Here is a 21,260-nt window from a genome sequence, read left to right on the forward strand (position 1 = left end):
TGGGCATCCACTACTTATAAGTGGACTTGATAGCGATGCATACAGAGTAGGAGAATACATGGCATGGCATTCTGTAGAGGTGAGAGGCAGTCGAGGAAGTGCTCCATTGCATGCTCCGATTGCAAAAACAATTATGCAATTAAGGATTCAAACCTTTATACTCGACTACTTGATTGATGATGCTACTCCAGTGATGATGTGGCGTAAATGAGGGTGCAATCAAGCGATTAGAACATATTCAATCGATTGGACACTAGAGTCGGGTGATCGGATCTCTTGATTAGATTGGCGGTCTCTCAATTGGAATTAAGGTGATTGGAGTCGATGATTAGTCGAGTAAAGTTTTGATGATTGAAGTGTCATTGATCTTAATGATTGGTCCAGTTGATTGGACTATGTGCTGACGATTGGAGGTATTGGATCAATGATTTCAGAGGAGGATCGATTGATTGGAGAGTTGAATCGTTCAATTAGACCTTTCAATTGATGTTTTTTTCTTTGTAGAGGTGCTTCTTCTTAGTGCATGGGTCCCAAGAGTTCATTAGTGCTGCCTAGATGCATATGTCTTGTGGTGGTGAACACCCCTAGGTGTGATTTGAATACATAAAACATACTGTACAAGTACACTCAGTGGGGGTCCATAGGTTTTTGATGGCGAGGTTCATGTGTGCTCCCTTTGTGTAATTTAAAGGCATAGCTCCTTCCCTTCTCCTGACTCATTTAGGGACTTGACCTTTATGCCTCTACCACATCCGCATAGGTAACTCAACTAAACCCTTATGGTTGTCTCTCTAGCACAAGCGACTCATCAACATATGAAAAATGGAATTGTGCAATGATGCACCACTGATGTGATTCCCTAAGGAATTATGCTCAGGCTCGTTTTGACCTTTTGCAACCCGCCCGACTCTTGAGTCTTATGTCTCAAGCTCGTTTTGACCTTTTGCAACCCAACTCTCGACTCTTATGCCTCAGGCTCATTTTGGCCATTTGGCAACTTAACTTTTGAACTCTTATGCCATTGGTTCACGAGATGACTTGACTTAGAGTCAGATGCTTACCTGGTGGCATTCCCCTATTGCTAGTCTTTCATGGGTGACTTTAGCTTTGTTATTCGAGTTAAGGGTATCTACATCATCTTTATGAGCTTGGCTTCTACCCAGGTTAGGAATGAGGTTTTAATGGTCCCTTCGGCCTTTTTGTGCTGGAATAGTTATTGCACTATGCTCATCAAAGGTTTCAACAGGTAGGGATGTTGGGGTTTTGTGTAGAGCTAAAGAAGAGGGTAGATCTTGGTTTTTCTTCTAGAGCTATTCTTAGTCTTCCACAGTCCATGTGTGCTCTATCTTGACTTTCCCCTTGTCTTGCCTTTTGGGCAAACACACTTGCTTTGGTGCAACTTATTGATGCATGGTACTCGAGCACGATGGTGGTTTTGTTATAACCATTATTTTATCACTCTAGGAGGGTTGTAATTTTGTGTGGATTGAATCCTTGGCACCTAGATTTGTCTTCTTCCTTAGTAGTATCCCAAGTATTAGTGACCTTTGTGTCGTCACCCATCCCTACGTGGCTGGATCACTGATTACTTCTTGAATTGTTCTCCGCCTAGAAATCCATATCAGCTTGTCGTTTTGAGATACTTTCCTTTGGAATCCACACATGTTTCAACTTTTCGTTCTTGGGCTTTAGCTGTTTGGTGAGCACATAAGTTGGCTTCCTTTGTGCCTCTTCGATACCCAGATTCGCTTGGGTTAGTTCCTTTATTTGGGTAACAATGTGAGTAAAGGCGAGGTCAGTGCTTGTTGGTGAAAACCCTCGCCTTGTTTGAATGTAAAATAAATGCGAGAGGTTCCTTTCTTTATCACACCTTATGAGAGGGGGGACAATAACCCACTGGTAGAGCGTTAAACTTTACCTTTTTGGGTGGCGCGGGCTCAAACTCCGGCTCACCGCCTTTTTGAATGTGGGGTGGGTGGGCACGATATGTTCGTTGAGGCGCATATGATTTTGTGATTGGGCCATTTCTATAAATTGTAAGAGAGGGTATTGAAATTACAAATGCAACTAAGACAGATTCTAACCCTTACCTCCTCTTGACCATTACCGGAGGTACTGAAGTGTTTAGTCTTTTCGAGCCGGTGCAGAACACAATCGAGCCGGTGCAGAACACGAGGGACGCCGGACAAATTTTGTAAGCGGGCTTTAGGTTTTTTAAACCCACAGCCTACAGGCTTACTTCGGCGCCCTAGAAGAGCTTCAGTTGGTTCTTACACATTCTCTTCCTCTCCCTGTCCCTCTGTCATTCGCGCGCGCGAGCACGCACACGTCCGCACATCCATGGCGACTCAAACTCTGGACATCCGCGGCGAGCGCCAAACGGGGCAGGATGTGCGAACTCAGAACGGTGAGTTCTTGATCTACTGTCTGCCCTTGTTTTTTTTTTTCCCTCTTTTTCTCTCCGCTTGTCCCATCTGTTGTATCCCGTTTATGCAGTTATGGCTTGCCAGGCTCTGTCTAATATCGTCAAAACCTCGCTGGGCCCCGTAGGCCTTGACAAGGTACTCGCGTTCGCACTTCTTTAAAACAAATTTAGGATCAGAATGCATTTTTTTCTTCAATTTTGAGCGCAGTTATGTCTGACATTCTTGATCAGAATATCGGCACGTGTTCGTGCTGTTTATTGCCAAGATTTCTCATGATCATGGCAACACACACACACACACACACACACACACACACATGTACAAGAGCACTCGATATAATTACATACATACATCAGCGATGGATGTATGCATACATTTGAGAAAGAGTAAAATGTTCTTTATAGATGTCAGTGATCTACTAAACTGTGACATTTGGATTAAGGGAATCTAGTTAGCGATGATAGTTATCCATTATATTTCTAAACATTGGATTTACTACAACGGGATCCATCCTTTCAAAATTTTCTCCAGCTGCTAGTTAAGTTGAGTAGAACCTTGATGGTAAGTGCTTTTAGATCACCAAGAGAGGCTTTCCTCACTCACTTTTCATTGTTAAGAGGGGCTTTCCTTGAATTGTTTGCACCACCATGTCTCTATGTGCTTTTGCATTCTAGCTCACGTGCAAGTGATTTTGCACTTTGTTGAGTCTCATCCAAGACCAATCCAGGATCATTTGATGTAGAGCACACCTAGTGAGCAATCCTATTGGGCCTTAGGCTACGAGTCACATTAGATGATCACTATGCCTTGGGTTCACTTATATAGGATTCTTGGCCCTAAACTTAGCCGTCCTTTTATTATAAGTGCTTTCCCATAGTTCTTTTAATAACTATGCCTCTTCTTTAAAGCATGCCTTCACTTAGTGTGAAGCCATCCCCTAGCCATGCACCCATGTAACTTCTCTTTCAGATCTTCCCTTCTATTTTAAGCTTTTTGTGCCCCTTGCTTTTCCCCTCTGTTGGTAGGCGAGGGTGGCATGGAGGACTCCAGTCTTTGGTCATGCTACAACGCATGTTGGTGCGCTAGGGAAGGATTGCTGCCAGTGCTGGAGAAATATCGTTGCAAGGATGTGTGTTTATGTGCGTAATCGCCATGAGCGCTTGGTTGAAGCGTGTACGTAAGTTTGGCTCAAGGTAAGCCAAGCTAAGCCACGGTTGGCTTGGGCTGGCAAGGTTGTGATGTCATGTGCACACATGCACATGGCTAACTATCCAAGGCTGGAAGCAGCAAAACAGACTTAGACCAGCACTCAAGAACCAAAAGTGACAGCAAGAACTCAGCCCACGTCAGTTCATGAGCACACTTGTGGGGACAACAGCATTTAATGTTGTCTTTGCAGGTTTGCAGCAGGGGAACTGGTTGATTGGAGGATGAGCTGGTATAAGTAAACCAAGGCATAGATTTCGAGTCATTCAGTCCTATAGGGGCTAGGGGCTGATTCATTAGACTAGGACTTCTAGGAGTTAGGAATCTTTTTGAAGGGAAGCCTAGGCCTTGCCAATACTTGTACTTCCTTTTTGTACATTATGAATATAGTTAAACTCAACTATCTCTCTCGTCTCTCCATCTCTTGCTTGCATTTTGCATCGGGTTGTTCCATGAAAGGTGTTTAGGGCTGAAAGAAGACTCCCAGAGCTTCTGCATGTGACATGTGGCGGCTAGTGTGTGAAAATATGCCCAAAATAGTATTTTACCCAGCCCAAAAGGGGTTTTTATTTTGGTATTTTTGTCTTGCTGCTGGCCGACAGCCCTTTCTGGGCCGACTAGCAGCCCAACCCCATATATAAGCGTTGCTTCATAAAATCAGCAAAAGCACAAGATCATAATCAACATCAATGCTCTGTTGCTGTCGGCCTACCTCTACAGTAGATTGGATCATCTTCGCAATCTGTCTCCAGCAGTGCCCACCAGCGCTCTGTCTTGCCTTGATCGCCCGCCCTTTCTCCGCAGTTTGTCTCCAGCAGTGCCAGCACTTCACCTACTTCCTGTAGCTTTGATCGTGTCCCGACTTCCTGTAGCAGTCAGGTGTACTTGTAGGCAGACCACACTTACCTGGGACATCAACCCTCTCTGCACATCACTTGACATCGGGATAACAGCCCTCTCTGCTCATCATCACACCACAGGACAACAACCCATTCTTTGCTCACTACCTACCTCGGGATATCAGCCCACCATTTGCATGGGATCGCGTCCCTCTTTGTCCTCAGCTACTACAGCTTGGGACAACAGCCCTCTCTGCTCCACATACGTGTTCTTCTGCATCAGAGTCTCACACCGAGACATGGTGTATCTAGATACCTTCTGCATTTTGCTATGCAGTCCTCTGGGAGTTGTCTAGCCGTGCACCTTGTTAAAATTACAGCAATGTGATGAGCTATGGTGGATCAAATGCTAGAATCAACATCATTAACAAAGAGATTAGACGATAATTAAGACGTGATTAGTGAGCAATTAACTGATAGCTTAATGTAGGTATGGATAATAAAAAACCAGCAAGTTCTCATTAGGCCAATGCCTCAATTTATAGAGTTTACATCCAAGCATCTAATTCCACTGATTTCTCCTTGATTCACTCCATCTCTTTTGCTTGATTCTCTCCATCTCTTCCCAGAATATCTCCACACATCCTAAATCTTCTCATGCTACCCTTTATTCTCTCCCAGTAGATTCTTCTGACCTTTTCACAGATTCTCTCACATTTATAGATTCTCTTTTATAGCCTCTAGCCAAGGGCTTGTTCCTGCACATACCCTATGCACTTGTATATTTCAACACCTCCCCACTCCTAGCACACCTGGACCCTATACCAAGTTTTCCTCTTACTTGATAGTCCGCGACCAGTGCCTCAAGTCCCTAAACTCATAGTCTCTATGTGTCCAAGGCTACTATAAGTGTCCGTGACCTTGACTAAAGTGCTCACACATACATCTACCACATGGCCTACATCATCGGTGGCTCAGAGGTGGTTTTACTTTGTTGGGGCAGGTTACATTGGGTTGTGGGGTTTCTCTCTCTCTCTCTCTCTCTCTCTCTCTCTCTCTCTCAGAAAAGATGATCCGACTCTACTTTCTTAGGAGCCTCCATGAAGTTTGCCGATGTCGTTCCGTCTCCACTGGGTTTGCTGTAGCAGTCTCTTGCCATGTGTCCCGGCTTTCCATAGTTGTGGCAAGTGAAGGTCCTTCCTTCTACTTTGCCTCTTCCTCGTCCTCGTCCTCGAGAGAATCCTTCTCGGGCAAAGAATGCTTTTTCTTCTCCTGCTGTTGAGTCGAGCCATTTCTTCTCTTTGCCTCTGCTCTTTTGCTCTAGTAGAGCTCTTTCTATCTCGTGTAGCTACATTCTTTAGTGTTGCTACAATATTTTCATATTCACCTTTGTCCACACTCTTCAGAAGCACTGCTAGTGCCTCATCATCTTCTACCTTTTTGCCAATAGATGCCAGTTGTTGCTTAATGCTTTTATATTTGTTCAAGTGTGTGATTAAAGGTTCACTTTCCTTCATATCCAATTTGTAGAATTGCATTAACAGATTTATCTTTGAATTTTTAGCTTGCGTGTCAAATAATTTATTGAGTTCATCCCATGTATCTTTTGCCCATTGTATCCCTGTGATGTGATGAATGATTTTATCATTTAAACTGAGTGTAATAAGTCCCAATGCTTTTTCATTTCTGCTCTTCCACTCATTTTTCCTCTCACCTCTGGGCATTCATCTCTTCCCTCAACTAGGCCCCACAGATTTTCCCTTGTGAGCAGATACATGGTTTTTGTCTGCCATGTGTAAAACTGCTCTCCATTAAATTTGGCTATTTCTTGTGTCGCACTCATGATGATGTGAAGCGGGTCTTACCTCTTGATCCAATTTCAAGATTCAAGGGCAGTGTCTACTCTTTTATAACTCAATCTGGTGTTTAGGAGATGATTACAACAGATTTATCAGCATAAAATCACCAAAAATTACATTAAATCAAGGGTAATCAATTTGTACGGAATGGTTGGAGTATCAAACCATCTTCGAATTGCAATCTGAAGTTATAGGGATCTGTATCAGATACCTAATGGTTAATTTGAATCCTCAATTGCACCAAAAAATAGTGATTAGCATTGATTAATCACTGATTAGCAAATTAATCCTCTATTTTGTGTGCAAAAAATAGAGTATACGGACTATGTAGGCATGGACATCTATCTAATGTCAGCAAGATAAAACGTACTTCCACATCAAATAATCCTCGAAAATATTAAAATCTCAAGAAAAAGAATTATCATGATTTTTTTTTAATTTTTTCTAATTTTATAGGGCCTTAAAATATGATAATTTTGAATTTCACGAAACCTATCTTATGGCATTCCAAACCTATATTTTTTCAAAAAAGATTTAGCAATTAAATTTGTCAAAATACCATTGATATTTTAAAAATACTAATTTTTAGGATTTCTAAAAATAATGTCTAGAATATTCCTAATTTTTCTTGAGTATCCCACCATTCACGAAATTTCTAATTCCGCTCGGCAATTCTCAAATCCAATGAAAATTTACAGTTTGAATGGATTTTTTTAATTTTTTGAGTCAAAAAATATATTTTTAAAGGAATTTGAATGGTCACGGGCGTCCGAATGGACACAACATACCAAACACCAACCCCACATTTTTCCAAAATTTAAAATAACCTTTGTCTAATTTTTCACTAATTTTCAAGAAATTTTTAAAAATTTTAAATTATCCCGAACGCATTTAGAATACGAATGGTCAAATTTTTTTGAAATTCCAACGGTTTTCCTGGAATACGGAAAGCCAAAAGTTTCTTGAGAAAATAAAAAGACAAAAAAAAAAAGAATGTGAAAGGTCAAAAGTTTCGAGAATACGGAAGGTCAAAAGTTTCTTTGAATTCGGAAAGCCAAAAGGTTTCGAGAAAACGGAAAGCCAAAGGTTTTCCGGAAGATGAAAAGCCAAAAAGTTTCAAGAATTCTTCTCATCTTTTCACAGGTTTTCTCACATTTGCAGATTCTCTTTTACAGCCTCTAGCCAAGGGCTTGTTCCCGCACACACCCTATTTACTTATATATTTCAACACACCTCTCAGGTACCGCAACATCCTTGTCACCAGAGCTTGGATCACTACATTTTTGTTGCCCACTACAGACATCTACTACCTTGGAGTGTCACCGCATCCACCGATGCGAGCCTTCGACACTGACCACCTCACGATGTTGTGTTGATTTGCTTTGATCTCTCGCACATCTGGTTCTTTCGTCCTTTTGTCCTCACATGGTATCAGAGCTTTCTTGAGCAAAGGGATTGAAGATCTTGAGAGCACACAACATGGATCGTCTACGCATGAATTCGGAGGACTAGCCTTTATCACTAGAAGTTGATTCTCCTTACTTAGATTTGGACCACACAAAGGATGGGACTTCTTACTCATTGGAGAGCGCCGTTTGAGGTCTTACATTGGGAGACGATCAACTTGTCTATACCTAGTCACAATCTACACCTTTGACATCATGACCTTCCTCTTGAAACTTATTAGACTTCGTTTCCAGAGAGGGGATACATGCCTTTTGCGAGTGTGGCAGTGTGGGACCCTGGTATCCTTTGTCTTCATCTCATCTTCTCTCATGGTCCCCCTTTTGGCCTGAGAGGGGTGTGTGAATATGCCAATGGTATTTATCGAGCCCAAAAAGGGTTTTTTATTTTGGTATTTTTATCTTGTTGCTGGCCAACAGCCCTCTTCGGGCGGACCAGCAGGCTGGAGCCCAACCCCATATATAAGCATCGCTTCATAAAATCAGCAAAAGCACAAGATCATAATCAACATCAACGTTCTGCTGTTGTTGGCCTACCTCTGCAGTAGACTGGATCATCTCGGTAGCCTTGTAGCAGTACCCACCAACGCTCTATCTTGCCTTGATCGCTTGCCCTTTCTCTGCAGTCCGCCTCCAGTAGCGGCTGAGCCATATTTTTGTGCTACACCTCTGTGCCACCAGCTCCACTTGATTGTGTTTTCTACGCTAACAAAGCTATAGTCGCCTATTGATTGACTGTGCCACTTGTGCACCTTTTTGAATCACCGCGTGCAACTAGCACTTCTTGTTGTTGCTGCCTATTGAGTGCTAGACGTCGTCAAGAGCCACTTGCCATAGGCATTACTCCCCGTTGGTTGCGATACTTGTACAACACCACGCCATTAAAGCCATCGTTGCCACCACTTGCTGCAGAAGCTGTGCGTCGTCACCTACAGTCGATTTCTTCACCAGCACTTGCAGTTGCTTGTGCCTCTTTTGTGCTGCTTGTGCCTTTTGTATAACACCAACTAGCATTATCTATCGCCCTATAGCACCAACAGCCAGCACTGGCGCCAACCTCGAGCGCTCTTAGCGCCAATACTCTGTCTCAGCCAGCGTTGCTAGCGGCTCTGTCGGCCCTGCAAGCGGCTCCGTCAGCCCTGCCAACTACTCCGCCAGCCTTGTCAGCACTCAACTCTTCCGTGAAGTCATCCAGCCAGCCTGTGCAACCAACGCTGCAGCCAACCAGCGTGCGTCAGAATCGCTACCCTTTGTATCCGGTCGCCACCTTTTGTGCTTGGCCGCCACCAATTCTACTTGGCCACCACATGATACACCTAGCAGCAGTCCACTGAACAAAAGCTAGCTACCAATATTTGCTGGCCATTGCCTACAAAGCCGTCGCTAACAAGGACAGAGCCGCGCCACTGTCAACAACTGCCTTGAACCTCCTACAGGTTGTTGGTGAGGGACCTGATTTGATATATATATATTCCTTCGTGGGGTCTCTTACTGAGGATTGCTTTACTCTAGTATGGACATTAAGTCTATTGTAGGGCTTGGACATGAACATGGAACTTGGACGTGAACATGGAACTTGGACATAGACTTGGACTTGGATTTGGATTTGGATTTGGATTTGGATTTGGATATTGGATATTGGATCTGGTAATAGCCCGGTGAGAGATTCTTGTGGGTCATCCTCGTGGTGTGCTTGGCATCAAAGATCTTGTGCCTCGACATTGACCTCGACTTGGATATCCTACATCGACATATTTGTTTGTTTTGTATTCATTGATTGTATTGATTCTGGCCAGCATGCACGTGGATTGTTTCTGAATAAATTCTTGAAAGGGAGCAGGGCCTGTTTCCCGCTCAATGTGATGTATTGTGCAAGATCCCTATTCCCTTCTCTCTCTCCTCTCTCACTATATCTTTATCTCTTGTACACGTGGTTGAGTCTGTCACTGCACGCTTCGCTGGGCGTACAACACGACACGACCTAGTCGGTTTGTATGCATAGTTGACCCAGGCGGGTTGGTATGCAAAACATGCGGCTGGTGTTAATGTTACATGCACTCTGCACTGTCATGCACTTTGCACTGTAGTGCATGGTGACAAGATGGCTCATCATCATCAGTGCAACATTGAATAGTATTAGCACCCTTTAGGATGATATTTGTCATACGCCGTGACCCCATTGTAATCCTCAGTCTAGGATATGTTAGGCACAAGCTACATAGGTCATTCCTCAGCCTTAGTAAGTAAGTCAGTCAGTCAAGTCCTTTAACATTGAATAGTATTAGCACCCTTTAGGATGATATTTGTCATACGCCGTGACCCCATTGTAATCCTCAGTCTAGGATATGTTAGGCACAAGCTACGTAGGTCATTCCTCAGCCTTAGTAAGTAAGTCAGTCAGTCAAGTCCTTTAACTCACTTGGAGAGAATCATTCTTGCATATAGATGTCTTAGAAGCCTTAGTGTTTGCATCAGGACATGTTTGCATTCTGTAGAGCATTCATCCCATATGCATGTAGGCCATCTACACCAATGCAGAAGGGGAGGGGATCAGAGAGGGAGAGACACCTACAGAGGCAGATTACAGACTTCTTTCGACCAGAGATTGAGCAGTCAGGCCAGCAGAGGCATTGCAGCTAGCCCCAGAGTATAGCCGCACGAGAGGTACACTGATTGATCGAGCTATAGAGCTGAGGCGGTCCAGGCGCCCCAAGATGAGAGGCCCATCTCGACACCGGCGGAGACTACAACAAAGGATCAGGACCATACTAGCACGGCATGGGAGACGTCCAGTCAGAGTACTCACCATGGAGGACATTGAGGATATCCGCCATCGATCGATGAGAGACATCTTTGGATAGTGATGTGTATGATGCTTACCTTTGTTGTTGGAGTTTTCCTCCCAGATGTTATCCATTAAGAGCTCCTAGTACCGTACTTTTTCTCATAGTTGTTTCAGTTTCAATTAGTTGTTTAGTTGTTTTTAGCTTTTCTTACATAGACATTGTATCAGATCCACCAATTGTTGTAACCTTTTTGGTCTCATAGGTCATTTTGGCCTTCTGAAGACGTTAATATATCATTTCATTTCATTTCATTTCATTTCTCTCTCTAAATCTCTTAAAGTTTGAAGTCATAAAAGTGGATTGCTAAACTCATGAAATTTAGGATACAGAAGGCGGTGTGAGACTTGTGTGACAGGATCCTTAATCACGAATACTTCCGTTGCATGTTACAATTAATCACAGCCAGCCCTGCTTACCTAGAACTGCGGTCGAGCGACAGGCTGGAAAGCGTAAAATGCCAACGTCTCATATCTGCACTGGTGGTGGATATTGAAGCTAAAAATACTGGGAGACAGAAAGTCGGCATGCACATAATGAAGAGAGAGAAAGCCGGTGTGGAGAACGGAAGAGAGAGAGAGAGAGAGAAATATCGTGCATAGTCGATACATGGACATAGAAAAAGATTGCCGACTTGCTTTATGAACGTGGGAAAAGCTAAAATTAAAAAGAAAACCCTTTGTGCTTTAATGCTTATTAAAAAGTACAAGCTTTTAGCTTTTTAAGTTTTTAAGAAAAGCAAAGGTTGGCTTTTATAAGTTTCTTTTGGGAACAAAATGATTTTTGCTTTTTATTTTGTATTCCAAGGGATGTAGCCTATCACAAGATAGCGTACTTTAAAACCGAAGTCTAGCATAAGTACATACCATTTGGCTTTACAACCTCTCAAGCCGGATGCAAGATAGAAGTACTTGAAGGCTATATTATCCTCATGTGCCACGACATTGGTGCCTTATAGGTAATGCTCTACTCCTTCAATGCATGAACAAGCATAAAGCTTATTCTCATGTAGAAGTGCCTGAGTTACCTTTTGATTGACAAACACCATCGTTGTTTGAGGAAAGTGGTGCTAAAGTGTAGCACTAGGAGATTTCCACAAAATGGATAGCTTGGAGGTCCTCCATTACCTTAAGGTTTTGGGTTTTGGATGGCTAGACCAATTTGTGGAAACCTCCAATTAAGGGTGCATTGGCATGAACACAATTGGGATGGTTGACCTCCTGCAAATTGGGCCTCCACCCAATTTTCAATATGGTATTAGAGCCGTATCACGTGCATCCCACACTTGGATGCCACGTGGCCATGCTGTACAGTTGGTGCAAGTCTTAGAGTAGTAACTGGTCCTTTGTGAGCCCCTATCCGAGACAAGTCAGCGAGGGATCCATAGTTTAGTGTCATGGTCACGTGTGCATGTCCCGCACATGAGGTCGGTGCATGTCCTGCACGTTTGTCACCCTCTGGAATGATGTACATGTATACTCGGCATTTATTAGGCTACTAGTTGGATGCACGGGCATCAGGAGATGGACCTTGTAGGGGTTTGTCTCAGGAATACCATGGAAAAGGCTATCCAAGAGACACCTAGGCCTTAGGACACCCCACCCCCCTTAGGTACTTGGGATATCATTGGTTGATCCCATGCAGCCCAGTCGGTTAGCAAAAGCCCAGTCGGCCAGCACAATACCCAAGCTGCCAGCACAATTAATCACACGTGTGAAAGGCGCCACATTTAATGTTGAAAAATCTAAGTCGTGGGCTGTTGAAACAGGCGACAGCCTCATAAGCAAACCGACCAGCCTATGTTAGGATATATAAGCGATGGGAAGAAATCAGCCAAATCATCTCATAATCTGCAAGTGCTAAAAGTCCAAGGGCTGTAGACAAGCCAAGTGAAGGGCCAAAGCAAGGTGGAAAGGTGTAGATCAAGGGATAAATCTTCAAGCTGAAAGATATCTCAGCTAAGGGAAAAGCTGTCCAAGTTAAGTCCAGTTCAGTCCAAGCTATTTATAGCCAAAATTCTGTCATTCTATTCATTCAATAAAGCAAATACACCATACATGGTGGGGGCCCTTCAAAGGGTATTCCGGACCCAAAACTGTGTATTTCTCTCCTCTCTCTCTCTCTCTCTCTTTGCACTCTTATCTTCTCTACATTGAACTATTCATTGTCAAGAACCAAGGGCTGAAAGTATTTATCAAAGTATAATCCTTGTCTGTAAGCTTTTGCATGTTACAAGCAACGGGTTAAAGTGTAATCTTTGAGCCACTAAAGAGTAGCCAAGTTGAGTCTTTGAAGCCATGAAAACATGGACAAAAGTTCAACCTTAAAAGCTAGGAAAAAGTGGACAAGTTGGCACCAAGGGGGGTGTTGAGAAAAGTGGTGCCAAAGTAGCACTAAGAGATTTCCACAAAATGAATAGACCAGATGTCTTAAGGTTTTGGGGTCTGGATGGCTAGACCAATTTGTGGAAACCTCCAGTTAAGTGTGCATTGCCGTGAACACAGCTAGGATACTGGATGAGTGACCTTCCGGGACTTGGCCCTCCACCCAATTTTCAACAATTGTTAGTATTTCTTGGAATAAAGCTATTGTTACAGCATGATTATTGGCATCCGTCTTAACCACAAAGAGCTTACTTCATGCAATCTCAATATATAGTGTATTGGTGGAGTGGTCAACTCATGTTTCACTTACATTATGGCTTAATCTAGAACATTTGTCTATACTATGGGTTTGTGCTCAATTTACTTGTACAATCGCTTGATTCTTGGAGAATAGTTTCAAAAGATATTCATCCTTTAGGATGAAAATTTAGAATAATTGTGTGAATTCTAAAAAATAACTTCTCTTCTGTGACAATATGTAAATGTCCAGTCAAAGCTGTAGTAACAAGGAATCCAGCTAGTAAGTCTAGTAGTGGACTTTATTTAAAATCCATGAAATTAGCTGATTTTGACATTCTTGCATGGTTGCTTTCAAATTTCTTTAATTTCTTTGAGCAATCCTTGTTGCGACAGGAAGTAATGAAAATTGTATTTTGATGAATCACAAGTAATGAAAATTGTATTTTCAAAACATAACATTGACTAAGAATCAATGTTACTTGTTACAGATGCTTGTGGATGATATAGGTGATGTGACTGTTACCAATGATGGAGCTACAATTTTAAAGATGCTGGAAGTAGAACACCCAGCCGCAAAGGTGGTATATCTTCCAAATGTTTTGTTAAAGCTTTTCTGAAAATTTGCCTTGGTATTGGGATTAAGAAACTAGCATGTTTTCTTTCCTAGGTTCTTGTGGAGCTAGCTGAACTTCAAGATCGGGAGGTTGGAGATGGAACAACCTCTGTGGTCATAATAGCAGCAGAATTATTGAAGGTAAAGTTGATAACTCCAGCTAACACATGAGTGTCTAGGTTGTTTTGCCTCCTTGATTTCAATGGTCTCTTTCTTGTCTTGCAGAGAGCAAATGCTCTAGTTCAAAACAAGATACATCCAACATCGATTATTGGTGGATATAGAGTAAGCATCACCACCCTTTAGCATTACATGGGATCTACATATTAAAAGAAAGAAAAAGAGTCACGTGCTTGCTTATGCAGTTAAGCCCAGGGCCAAACATTAAAAGTAGTCTGGTTTGAGGGTCTGGGGACTGCAACTTTTGTAGAGTTTGATGAAATAGTGATCCATGGTCAGATAGAAGAGTGGTCTATATGTTGACAGTTTTTTCCCATGAGTTTGATAGACTACTGGTCTATGGTTAGATTGCTCTCAAATGCCACATGTTTGTAGCAAAGCTGGTCAAAGCATCCAAAGGTTGTTCTATTGTTCTCTGAGTGGCTATCCCATCCCAATTGATCAGTTTGAGAATTTTTCTGACCCCTGCAGTGTTCATAGGCTTTAACTTAAGATGGCTGCTCTAGAGTCCATGTCCAAAAATGTGCTCGGGGGCTACCCTCCTTGTCCTCTTATATATATATATGTGTGTGTGTGTGTGTGTGTGTGTATACATATATATCCGAACTTTAGTGCTTTGTCAATTATTACACTTTATTTGAATGTTTTGATCTATTTATGTTTGCAGCTTTCCTTCTCCATCCATTCGTCTGTCCATGCATCCATCGATTGATGTTTCTATTTATCTTTCACCAATCAATTGATTGGTCTATTTATACCTATCTACCTTCTACCTCTTCATCTACCTATTAATCTGTCTATTTATTGGAAGGGGTGTGTGTGTGTGTGTGAGAGAGAGAGAGAGAGAGAGAGAGAGAGAGAGAGAGAGAGAATCATCTTCAAAAGACCCAATGGGTTTAAAAGTAGCACGAGAATTCCATGTAATATATTGAGCGATGGAAAAGACTAAAAGAACAAAAAAACTCATACAAAAGGTTATACTAGCTGTATGTCTATCATAACATCATCATCATCATAGTGAGCATCATTGTGTGTGTGTGTGTGAGAGAGAGAGAGAGAGAGATGCTGACTTATTTCGTTATGGTCTATGGCGGCTCGGCTGGCTCATCTTTGATGCTTTTATCTGGGATGCTTATTTGGCTAGGAGGCTTTCTTATTAGTGTACAGGTTTGCATGGTCATGATCCTTTAGAGGATCTTTTGTGGGGTTTTTTTTGGGGCCATAGGTTTTGTGTGAGCCATGTGGCCGATGTACATTTTTACATATAATATAAAACACCATTTCACGAAAAAAAAAGAGATGCTGACTTATTGTGCTAGAGAAATGCTGATGTATTGTGCTTTTTGTAAGCTTGCAATGCGTGAGGCCTGCAAATACATTGAAGAGAAGCTCTCAATCAAGGTATTGATTTTCCACAAGATGCTATAAATGCTACGGGAATTTTCAGACAATGATATTCTGAGAAAATGTTGAATGCATCACAGGTTGATAAGCTTGGAAAGGACACTCTCATTAATTGTGCAAAGACTAGCATGTCTTCAAAAATAATTGGCACTGAAAGCGACTTCTTTTCAAAAATGGTAATGTGATCATTGATACCCTCCATGCATAATCATTGGGCTTAAAAAGAAACATTGATTTTCTTATTAATAGTAGTTGTTCAGGCTGTAGATGCGGTGCAAGCAGTGAAAACTGTAAATGAAAAAGGAGAAACAAAGTATCCTATAAAGGTGGGGCATTTTTCTTCTTCTATCTTTACTATTTAGCTATTAGATTCAATATGAGGATATTGGTACTCACTGAATATGTATGTGTGTGTTTGTGCGCTTGTCTATATATATGTGTGTGCATGTGAGTGCTGTATGTTGGTTTGTATGTGTGCTTTCATGTGTGCACAGAGATGCATATGTGTTGTATGGTTGTATGTATGTACATGTTGACTATCCCAATTTGATGGCCTGCTGGGTGCGCAGGCGATCAATATACTTAAAGCACATGGGAAAAGTGCTCGTGATAGCTATCTTTTGAATGGCTATGCACTGAACATGGGACGCGCTGCTCAAGGTATGCCCATGCGCGTCTCCCCTGCTCGGATTGCATGTCTGGATGTCAACCTGCAAAAGACCAAGATGCAAATGGGTGTCCAAGTACTTGTGTCTGACCCCAAAGAGCTGGAGAAGATCCGTGACAGGCAAGTAGTATGGGTCACCAAGTTGATTGTTTCTTGGTTGAATATTTCTGAAAAATCAGGGGCTTTAGTCTTATAGCCCTGCCTGTGAAAAGGGGAGATCTCACCTGCCCCTGCATGAGAAAAGGGATCTCTCTTGCCAGTCCTTCAGGAAAGGGGGGCAGGGGAGGTGCTTGTAATGACCCTTGGTAAAACAGTGTTTTTTATAGTCAAGACCTGATCTAAGAAAGTAAATCCTGGGCCTATTTTACATTCATATTTTTTATACAGGGAAGCAGACATAACAAAGGAAAGGATTGAGAAGGTATTGAAGGCTGGGGCCAATGTAATACTTACAAGTAAAGGGATAGATGACATGTCTCTGAAGGTCACTTTCTACTTACTCTCCATCCCCCACTGTAATAGATTGGTATTTTTTCTGATGCATTTCACTGTTAATCTGACGTGCTTTCAACATGGTCAGTACTTTGTAGAGGCAGGAGCGATAGCTGTTCGGCGTGTCAAAAAGGAAGATCTACGTCATGTGGCTAAAGCTACTGGTGCAACTCCGGTAAGTAATGTGGTGCAGGAAACAATACTTATGGCTCTACATGTGCAAGTTAACTTTGTTTTGTTTCATGTGTAAGCAAGCTGAAATCAGGCCTGTCATTTGCGTGTTGGTGAAAGTCTAGGTTTCGTTGAAATATATTCAATGCTAAAAAGGTAGCCGTGTGTGTGCGTGCGTGTGTGCGTGCGCGGCACGTGCATGTATTCCACGTTCTTTGGTCTATACATAGATGCGGTAGGTGATTTTATTGACAAATCTGGCGGGGTCAACTTGTTTTGTGCTATTTGAAAATGCCTTCAAATGGCATTTTCACCACTGGAAGCCCCTTCGACATTATACGTCAGTATGCCAAATTAGGGTTTATGCAGTTAAAAGGCCGAAGCTTTTTGGTGAAGTGGGTTGGCTGCCTGTACACCAGGTGACGTGCTTGTAGACTGAAGCTTTTCACAAAATCCTCCAGTTATGATTCCAGCAATCCCACAACAACTGAAGGGTCAATAAGATCAATTGGATCCCTGCAATTTTTTATCAATCTTTCATACAATTGTTTGCACAGCTATTAACAGCAACCTCAAGTCACGTCTTTTCTTTTCAAAAGAATTTACACCTCTTGTGGCTCATGTTAAGCCCTGCTGCCCATCTGTAGGATCTGTGTTGTGATGCTTGCTACCCCTCTTCTGTATGTTGCATTGATATGGTTTCACACCCTATTAAGGTTTGTACATTTGTTAAAAGTCATTGATCCCTTGCTAGCTGCACCGGTTAATTCACTTTCTGCAACCTTGTGAAGCATCAAGACTCAAGAGTTGGTGTCTCCATGGAATGAGAGAGCGTTAATTGATTGTGGTGGCTCTCTGCATTTATTTTGCATGAATGCCATTAGGGGACTACTGTAACGTCTGAGATCTGATGGACAAGAAGAGACAAGAGGCTACTCATAGCAAGCCTTTAATACACATACAGCTGGTTCACTCATGATACCTTTGATAAAGCTTATAACTTGGATTTGAAGAAGCTGCACCTTGTTGAAGCTCGTGTTGTTACAAGTCCAAGGGTCAAACACTTAAAATAAAGGCACACAATTCATCCACTTAAAACCACAGGCACACTTAAATACTTGACACCACATTGCCTTCCCCTTGGAATTTATGTTATTACCAAGGAGTATTTATCTGTTACAAGCTTTGGGGCTGCTTCATAAGTCTAGCGCCATGTCATCAAGATTACAATAATATATCCACTAATCCGTAGATGCCTATGGATCCAAAGATACGGTCAAGCATAGAAGATGTCCACGTAGGTGTCCAGTAATCTCATGGAATCCAACTCATGAAAACTATAGGAAACTAGGAGCGTAAACCAAGAGTATTTGCACTTAAATATTGTAATTAACCATTGAATTTAGCATAAGCATTGAAACATCATTTCACAAATATATATCAGAAGATTTTCTTCTTTGCATCATGACACATTTGCACAACATTAGGGATCAAAAGATGGGTTGGTTCCCCCTCCTACCCCCGTCCCTCTCTTCCTCCTCCTCCTCCTCAATCTGGCATTTTCATTACCATTAAGGAGTGAAATACATCAAGCATCATCTTTGGGAAGTCCCAAGGCCCAATCTTGTCAAACTACCATTTCTTTCCACAATGCAAGTGAAGACAATAGCAAACAATATCTTCCAAATGATTGGACCCCCTCAGTCCTTCACCACCATGAGAGTATCATGGGATCCCATCTCCATGTGATTACGTGTGAATCCGTCAAACTGAGATGCTCAACCAGTTTTAAATTCTTTCATTGCCTTGCTCCTACCAAGTCGCCGAACACCATATTTCAGATTTTGCATCTAGTATGGGTTTGTCCGTACTATACAATCCGTAGGTTGAAACACTTGTACAATCTTGAAATTTGATTTCCAGTCTTGAAAACCCTTAAAATAGCTTGCTTTTAGCTTTTTCTCACAATGTGTCGGAACTCCTTGTACAACTTAGGAGGAATGTCCATCACCAGTCCTAGGAGGCAGCGACAAGCTGCACGGAGAGAGCCCTTGGGAGTAGTCAGCGAGCCTCCTCGCGAGCACCAAGTTCTTGTTATGATCAAATCAACCCTCAAATCACCTTTTTATAGTGAATTGATTTTGCTTTTGTTGTCGTTGCTTTTCTTGTGTTAAAACAAGTAATAATCTTAATAATTTACTTTTATTCTAATAGGCGTCCAAAAAAAAGGGTATTCTTATGAATAATACTTGACTCCAGTCCAAAAGCACTCTAATAACTTGGCGTAGTCACTTTACAATAGATGTGAACGTGCCTGCAAATAGAATTTTTGATAGCCTTCCATCCTCAAAGTTTGTCTAAAAGTCCATAAAATTTGATAAATGCCAATAAATCCCATAAATTCTGAACATGGTGACACATGTCTAAGGGAACAGTTTGCCCAGGAGTCTTGTGGGGGTTTTTTTTTGGGGAAGGGAGGAGATGGTGTAACAAACATGAACGTATTTCAAAATTATATTAATTGTAACAAGATTATGAGCACTTAATATGACAAATCACAGCCACAAAAGAGGAATTGCACACTATACCACACTAGGGGCTGGGCTACATGCATAGTTTCAGATGCACCTCATGTTTAGTGTCCACTTGTCTAGGCGCCCTTGCCATAAGTTGTCTGTGCTTAAAAAATCAGGTTTTGGTGAGTGAACAATTGTAAGCTGTCCAACTTCTCTTAAATATAACGTGAATGTGCGATCATAAATCTTAGTAATAAATTAAACTAAGTTGTAAATCAGGCTTACTGCATACTTGCCACATGCAAAATCTATAAGACAATGATTTAGGCCCGTGCACATACGCGTCCATAGGGTGCCCAAGCATCCCTGCCCCATGGACAGTCACAGGTTGAGAATTACTAGGCATTATCTAGGCAGCAAAACAATGTTACAAATAAAAAGAAAGGTCAAAACATGGGTAACTAACTATCCATGATGCACTTGAGAATTTGGAGAATCACTCATTTGCTTTCTTTTACTTCCAAAATTCCACCTGCCATCTCAGCACACCCAGCGTACATGGCTGGAATCTACTTAGGCACCATGGATATCACCTAACCTTCATAACACTTGATATCCATATGGGCTCCGTTGAAAGCCAAAATGTCATGCCATGTCCCTAGATTCCAAATGGGCTCCACCCACATGATCCATATGCATGCTTAAGTCTAACGTACTCTGCATGCCATCTGCTTTCTTTTACTTCCAAAATTCTGCCTGCCATCTGAGCACACCAAGTATACATGGCTGAACCTACACAGGCACTGTGGACATCGCCTAGCCTTCATAACACCCGATATCCATACGGGTTCATATGGGCTCCACCTAAAAGCCAAAATATCATGCCATGCCCTCAGACTCCAAATGGGCTCTACCCACATGATCCGTATGCATGCTCAGGGCTAACATGCTCTGCATGTCCCGAGAAATTAGGGATTTGGGCTCCACCCATATGATCCATATACATTCCCAAATCTAACATGCTCCGCGTGTCTCCAGAAAATTTGTGATGGATAGTATGTGGATTACCTCGATAGATAATCACCAAATGTAGATTCATCAGGCATAGGAGTTGTTCAAGTGTAGAGTTTGTAATGGCCAATCTTGGGCTTGTGTTTGCAGCTTTCAGATGAAACATTCAGTTTGCAATGAGTCACTATAGTGTCTTGTAAGGGGACCCCCCGGGGGGGGGGGTGTGGTTATGGTACGTGGATAATTTCATTACAGGTAATCACGAAGTATAGATTCAGTAGGTAATCACCAAGTATAGGAATTGTTCAAATGTTGAGTTTGAGATGGCCAATCTTGGGCTTGTGTGCTATTTTCTGAGAATTGCTGTCTTGCAGCACTCAAATGAAGCATTCATTTCCAATTAGAGGTTTGTGAGAGGGCAAGTTTGTAGGTGTGGAGTTAAGCAAATGTGCATAGGACTAGAACATCACCTTCTCCATGGGAACCATTTCTGACTAAGGTTTGGTCAGTTACCTTGATGCCAGGGGCTCGGTAAGATGGTACATTTCTAGCTTCAAGTACATGTTTTTGTACAAATCTTGTTGTGTAGCACTAGGCAACTGTTTGCTCATGTGACATGTCTTTAGCAAAAGTGTTGCATCAGAGGCTTTTTGGAGATTCTTTGCCTTATTCCACTCACAAACATATGAAGGAATTCTCGGTTCTCAATTTTGTTGTTGCCGTGGGTTGGAAAAGTGGTGGGTATCCCCTGATGTAGTTGACTTGCAGGTGCTTACTTTTGCAGACATGGAAGGTGGTGAGTCCTTTGAGCCATCATCTCTTGGAATGGCAGATGAAGTTGTTGAAGAGCGCGTGGCTGATGATGATGTTATATTGATCAAAGGAGCAAAAAGTTCAAGAGCGGTAAAGTTAAACGATCATCAATATTTGTACAAGCTCTATTTTC

General features: G+C 42.1%; 1 protein-coding gene across 1 annotated transcript in view; it reads left to right on the forward strand.

Annotated features, from left to right (window-relative positions):
- The first annotated feature begins 2,148 nt into the window (after positions 1–2,148).
- The window catches only part of LOC147628318 (T-complex protein 1 subunit alpha-like), a 28,948-nt gene continuing 9,836 nt past the window's right edge, over positions 2,149–21,260 (forward strand). Inside the window, exons 1-12 of the mRNA XM_086813411.1 lie at positions 2,149–2,407; positions 2,497–2,561; positions 13,749–13,838; positions 13,928–14,014; positions 14,099–14,158; positions 15,404–15,454; positions 15,538–15,633; positions 15,718–15,783; positions 16,027–16,244; positions 16,512–16,608; positions 16,705–16,791; positions 21,083–21,217. Of these exons, the coding sequence (XP_086669537.1) occupies positions 2,341–2,407; positions 2,497–2,561; positions 13,749–13,838; positions 13,928–14,014; positions 14,099–14,158; positions 15,404–15,454; positions 15,538–15,633; positions 15,718–15,783; positions 16,027–16,244; positions 16,512–16,608; positions 16,705–16,791; positions 21,083–21,217 (1,119 nt within the window). The 5' untranslated portion in view covers positions 2,149–2,340. The remainder of the gene's footprint in view (positions 2,408–2,496; positions 2,562–13,748; positions 13,839–13,927; positions 14,015–14,098; positions 14,159–15,403; positions 15,455–15,537; positions 15,634–15,717; positions 15,784–16,026; positions 16,245–16,511; positions 16,609–16,704; positions 16,792–21,082; positions 21,218–21,260) is intronic.

This window comes from Cibotium barometz, chromosome 19 (genome assembly GCF_041138505.1).
Source record: "Cibotium barometz isolate CiBa-2024 chromosome 19, ASM4113850v1, whole genome shotgun sequence".
Lineage (NCBI taxonomy): Eukaryota > Viridiplantae > Streptophyta > Polypodiopsida > Cyatheales > Cibotiaceae > Cibotium > Cibotium barometz.